We start from the raw sequence: 6,563 nt of genomic DNA on the forward strand, positions 1-6,563 counted from the left end.
ATATCCAAGATAATTTCAAACAGACTTACTTCACGCCATTGCAATCCAAATATTTTATACAATTTTTTTTTTTTCAAACTCTCTCAAGCCTCATATTATAAGCCTCTCTAGGCTCTGCAAATATTTTGTATATCCAATAGCTCTCAAAATGAAGAAATTATGTCTTCCTGTTCTCTCTCTCTTCCTAATCATCTGTCTCTCCCCTCAACTCCTGAAAGCACAAGATGATGATTTTATCAGGCAACCCCCTCGCAGAGTCATATTTACGAAACACACCCGTTCGGACTCGGACCCTCAACAGGTACAAAATTTGTGAGCAGTTTGAAGGTTTTTCGTATATGATTTTAGAAAATATTTATCTTCTTTTTTTGTTAATTATTTTCTTAATTTGGATAAGGTGCATATTTCACTGGTGGGAAAAGATCACATGAGGGTTTCATGGGTTACCGATAGCAAGCATGGAAAATCAGTTGTGGAATATGGAAAGGCACCCGGGAAATATAATAGCAAGGCAACTGGAGAAGACACATCGTACAAGTATTTTTTCTACAGCTCTGGGAAGATCCACCATGTTACCATTGGCCCTCTGGAGCCTGCCACTATGTACTACTATAGGTGTGGAGGTTCAGAGCAAGAGTTCTCCTTCAAGACACCCCCACAAAAACTTCCTCTTGAATTTGCTGTGGCCGGTAAGTCATGCGTTTTTTCTTTCTTAAGATATTGTATGGAATTGGTAACTGGCTCGGTATATAATTGATATGTTATGTTGTTAGATTCTCAATCTCAAACACATATTTCTGCAAGATTTTAGCTGATTAATTTTTCTAATCAAACAACATAACACATCAAATTGTCGAATATAGAAGATGACTTTTCTTCTAAGTAACCGTTGGTGATGCACACTCCAACTTATTTCTGAAATTAGAATATTCTAGGGGGATGAGTTGGTTAGCTATAGGTTGCTTGAAGGCAAACTAAGCAGAATGGCAAGAAATAGTTGGAGAAGAGTGTGAACCACTCCTTAGGAAAAGTTGCAACAAATTGCTAAGCTGCGTCTTCAAAAAATCTTGAAAAAAATCACACTGTCCTGGATCAGACCTTAATTAATTATTGACGTAATAACCTAGCTTAATCCTATAATTATAATTACAACAGCTATAATATTGCACCTGTGTTTGCAAGTTTGTGCTTCTATCTCTCACACTGGGTTTGGTTTGTGGGGCTGAGGCACTGTTTATGTGTTCATGGTTACAAGATTAATATGTCCCTGGTATGTATTATTTAATTGAGCTCCACTTTCTTTTGTCGTTAGTATATGTTTGGATTTATATTTGCTTTGAAGGAATCTTTTTCTGAGTGAACATCCTCCACTCATTCACCTTAATTTGGGCTGTACACAAGTCTCCTACACATGCCCCCAAATAGGCATTAATTCCTCATTTAGTGACTCGGTTTGAATTAGATTGGAATTGAGTTCAAATCAATCCTTATAAATTGTACTTTTTAGATGAGATTAATCATAAGGCATAATATGTTGGACTGTTGTTCAATTTAATGAGTTCAGTTTCAACATTTATAAGTTCACCAAACATCGGCCATGACACTTATCTAGTTTAATTGAAATAGTCCAATTTAATCTAAACCACCAAATGTGAGATAAGTATTTCTTGTTTATATGTACTTGTGGACCCAATAGCATCTCATTTACCAAAAAAATGAGATTCGGAATAAATTGTCGCACTTTATTAAAATGGCGTGTAAATATTACTTGAACGTCGTTAATTTTCAGGTGACCTGGGGCAGACTGAATGGACAAACTCCACCCTAGAACACATAGGAAGCATAGACTACGATGTACTTCTTCTGCCCGGTGATTTGTCATATGCCGACACCCATCAACCCCTTTGGGACTCATTTGGCCGAATTGTTGAGCCCTACGCAAGCAAACGCCCATGGATGGTCACCCAAGGCAACCATGAGATCGAGAGCTTCCCCATCATCTACCCAACTGGCTTCAAAGCCTACAATGCCAGGTGGCGTATGCCCTACCAAGAGAGTGGGTCCACCTCAAACTTGTACTACTCTTTTGAGGTTGCTGGGACCCACGTTATCATGCTGGGATCCTATGTTGAGTTCGATGCTGAGTCAGATCAGTACCAGTGGCTTCAGGCTGACTTGGCAAAGATTGATAGGAAGAAAACGCCATGGGTGGTTGTGCTTTTGCATGCACCTTGGTATAATACGAATACTGCTCATCAAGGTGAAGGAGAGAGCATGAGGCAGGCCATGGAGGAGTTGTTGTACAATGCAAGGGTCGATGTGGTTTTTGCAGGACATGTTCATGCATATGAACGATTTGTAAGTTGGACTTTGATTCCTTGTTATTTGCGAATTAATTAACGTTAGTTAATTGTTTAATGCTGTTCTTTTAGTTGATGACTGATGTTATATGCAGACCAGGATTTACAACAATGAGGCTGACCCGTGCGGTCCGGTGTATATGACAATTGGTGACGGTGGAAACCGAGAAGGATTGGCATTAACGTAAGTACATTTTATTTTAGATTATGATGTAATGTTGTTAGATTGTTAATGATGGTTGTGGATGATAGTGTAACATCACATGCTTGCTAGTTAAGGGCCGTCTTTGAGACTTCCAATAAGTGTGTGCAAAAGTAAAAGATGGAGCCCTCCTTACCTTATCCTTACATGAAAATACTAACAAATTTGCAGTACTTTTTCTGGATGGGCAACATTTGCTAGGTCAGATTTGCCCAAAAATTGTTTGGGTTATTAAATAACCAAACTATCCCAGAATATAACATGACCTATGGAGCATTAATGTGATTTTCATGTGAAGTAGTTTATGAGTTTGATCTAATTAGTTAAACTTTTGTTCAAAATAACCAAGCTTTTAACTATTGTTTAAAGTTTAATTTACCTTAATTTGATCATCTAATGGTGTATATATGTACATGTAGGTTCGAAGAGCCTGCTTCCCCTCTGTCCTTGTACAGAGAGCCAAGCTTCGGCCATGGAAGGCTGAGAATAGTAAATGAAACACACGCATTTTGGGGATGGCATCGAAACAACGACTCAAACTCGGTTGTGAAAGACCAGTTCTGGTTAGAGAGTTTGAGCAGCTCTAAAACATGCTTGAAATCTGTTAACCAGAATGAGAAGATGGCATCATCATCTGTCAATGATGAACTATAAGAGATTATATATAATTTCACAGAAAATAAAGTCTTCTTCTCATAAATTGTTTTTGTCTAGCCAATGGCGAATCCAGGATTTTTACCCCAAGGGCTCATAATGTAAAAGTTCTCAACAAAGTTTGGGATAGAAATAACACTGTTATATTTTGACATTAATTGCTCAGAAAGTAGACAATCCAAATATTAGTAAAGGACCTCCTAGTGTAGTGGTTTGGAGCAATTGTTCTCCCACGAAAGGTCTTGAGTTCGAGTCCTCAAATCTGTGTAGTGTGTATAGGTTTAGTATACTATCGCCCCTCATCTTAATAGGAAAGGCCCTAAAAAACAACAAATATTAACCTTTGATCAAGGTAAAAGGAAAAAAATAATTTAGAAAGAGGGAACATAAATGATTTAATTGCACTTAACATACATTATTTGAAATTTTATCCATAAAAACAAATCACCATTTTTTGTAAAATAAAACGAACAATAAAGGAAAGTGTTATAGAACTAGAATAATCAGAGAGTATGAGAAGTACCACTAAATATTGGGAGTATATTAGGAGTGAAATTATATTTACTCTTTGTGGTGTTTACACTGACAGAATTTTTTCTAAGATAGAACTCACTCTCTCTTTTCTTCTATGACTCTCACTCTCTTCTCTTCTAATTGGTTGTGTATTTTACAACTTAAGAGGAAGCCTATTTATAGGCAATTAGAATGGCCTCTCGTGGATGCATCTTCAGCATTTTCTCCCAACATCATCATTCATCCCAACATCATAATTTATCTTTTGACTAATACCCCTTTACTTTATTCATGTGGACTTCACTTCTTACTTTATAACACTCCCCCTTGAAGACCACATGTCCCTAGATTGGTTGCCTCATTAAAACCTTACTTGGAAAAACCCAGTGGGAAAAAACCTAAGCGAAGGAAAAAGAGTACAACTTATTCCGGACATAAGGGTAATGCGCTCATGTTGCCTCGTTAAAATCTTGCTAGGAAAAACTCGATGGGAAAAACCCTAGTCGAAGGAAAAAGAGTACAACACGCAGATGTCCTGTGTTAGAGGACTCTTGAATGCTCCCCCTGATTTTGCATGCTCCAACTTAATTGCTTGCAGAGTTGTCGTAATCCAATGTCATGCACTAACTTTTGGAATGTACATTTTGGCAACGATTTGGTGAAGAGATCTGTCAGGTTATCGCTTGAGCGGATTTGTCTGACTTTGATTTCTTGACTCTTCTGGAGCTGATGTGTGTAGAAAAATTTTGGTGATATGCGCTTGGTCTTGTCACCCTTGATATACCCTCCTGTGATCTGAGTAATACAAGCTGCATTGTCCTCATTTAGGATTATTGGAGTGTCTGTTGATGAGGGTAGGGCACATGTGCTTTGTATGTGATGAATCACCGACCTTAACCAAACGCATTCACGACTGGCTTTATGGAGGGCAAGTATTTCTGAGTGATTGGAAGATATGGCCACTAGCGTTTGTTTCGTTGAACGCCATGAGATGCAGTTCCTCCACATGTAAATACATACCCAGTCTGTGATCATCCTTGATGTGGATCAGAGAGATATCCTGCATTAGCATACCCAACAATACTCTGGGCGTTGGTCAATTCACTAGAATAGAATAAGCCCATGTCTGTTGTCCCACGAAAGTATCGTAGAATATGTTTGATGCCGATCCAATGTCGCCTTGTTGGAGCAGAGCTGTACCTTGCTAACATATTTACTGAAAATGCTATGTCTAGTCTGGTACATTGTGCTAAGTACAATAAAGCACCTATTGCACTAAGATATGGTACTTCTGGACCAAGGACCATTTCATCATCTTCTTTTGGACGAATATGGATATTTTTTAGTGTCAAGTGACCAAACGACCATTGGAGTGCTTTATCCATGCCAAATTGTTTCAATACTTTTTCAATATAAGTTGATTGATGCACCAAAATTCCATTAGCACTGTGCTCAATCTGTAAGCCAAGACAATATTTTGTCTTTCCAAGATCTTTCATCTCAAACTCACGTTTGAGATAATCAACAGTCTTTTGGAGCTCTTCAGAAGTTCCAATTAGATTCATGTCGTCGACATATATTGCCATTATCGCAAATCCAGACTCTGATTTCTTAATAAATACACATGGACAAATAGGATCATTTGTGTATCCTTCCTTCAGTAAATACTTACTGAGACGATTGTACCACATTCGCCCATATTGTTTTAGCCCATATAATGATCTTCTCAATTTAATTGAGAACATGTCCCGTGGTTTATTCCTGGCTGCTTCAGGTAGCTTAAGTCATTCTAGGACTTTCATTTATATATCTGCATTCAATTCTCCATACAGATATGCGGTAATGACATCCATGAGTCTCATTTCAAGTTTTTCTGAAACCGCCATACTTATTAAGTAACGGAACGTAATTGTGTCAATTATTGGAGAGTACGTTTCCACATAATCAATTCCAGGCCTTTGTGAAAATCCTTGCACAACGAGACACGCTTTATACCTTGATATCTCATTTTTCTCATTGCACTTTCTTGTAAATACCCACTTGTAACCTACAGGGTTCACATTGGGTGGAGTTTGAACAATAGGTCCAAAAACACTCATTTTTTCCAAAGAATTTAATTCTACCTGGATTGCATCTTTCCACTTAGGCCAATCTTGCCTCTATGTGCATTTATCAATAGAGCACGGCTCAATATCATCATCTTTTATGATCTCAGTAGCCACTAAGAATGCAAATATATCATCGATGATCATCTCGTTCCTATTCCACAATTCATTGGTGGATGTATAATTTATAGAGATTTCTTCACTTTCAGGTACAGCGGCCATTTCAGGGGCACTTGTCTCATCAAGGACATTTTCCTTTTCAGGAAGTACCTGTCCCTCTTGAGGGGCATTTGAATTATGAATTGTGGGCTCTCCATTTATTTCATTTGGATTCATTTTGGTCATCAACATTCTCTTCCGGAGAATTGAATCCTTTGAGCCTAGTGGTCTGCCACGCTTCAGGCATGCAGTAAATGAACCATTTGCTGGCACATTGCTTTGTCCATTATAGACATCAATCCTTGCTGGTGCATTTGTAGCTGGGATATGTGATTTCGTCACCTTTACTGCATCATTAAATGCATCTGGCATATGATTTGCAATCTTTGGAGGTGAACGATGATTCTCACTTCGTTTTCGCATTGAGCAGTACAAGGATCGAGATGAGACAAAGTGGGTGCATCCCACGATAATTCATGTCGTTCTTCTGGAACGAGTTTGCCTTGTTGTTCTTTTGAAACAGATTTTTCTCCCCCTAATAGTGGAAAGATTGTCTCATCAAAATGACAA

The 6,563-nt window shown here is 38.2% G+C and overlaps 1 protein-coding gene across 1 annotated transcript; it reads left to right on the top strand.

Annotated features, from left to right (window-relative positions):
- Positions 1–3,376, top strand: LOC18769867 (purple acid phosphatase 22). The gene is made up of 5 exons (XM_007201989.2): positions 1–301; positions 398–689; positions 1,790–2,358; positions 2,456–2,544; positions 2,982–3,376. Exons 1-5 carry the CDS (start codon positions 149–151, stop codon positions 3,214–3,216), a joined length of 1,338 nt encoding a protein of 445 aa, XP_007202051.1. The 5' UTR covers positions 1–148; the 3' UTR covers positions 3,217–3,376.

The sequence above is a fragment of the Prunus persica genome, chromosome G7 (genome assembly GCF_000346465.2).
Source record: "Prunus persica cultivar Lovell chromosome G7, Prunus_persica_NCBIv2, whole genome shotgun sequence".
In the NCBI taxonomy this organism is placed as follows: Eukaryota; Viridiplantae; Streptophyta; class Magnoliopsida; order Rosales; family Rosaceae; genus Prunus; species Prunus persica.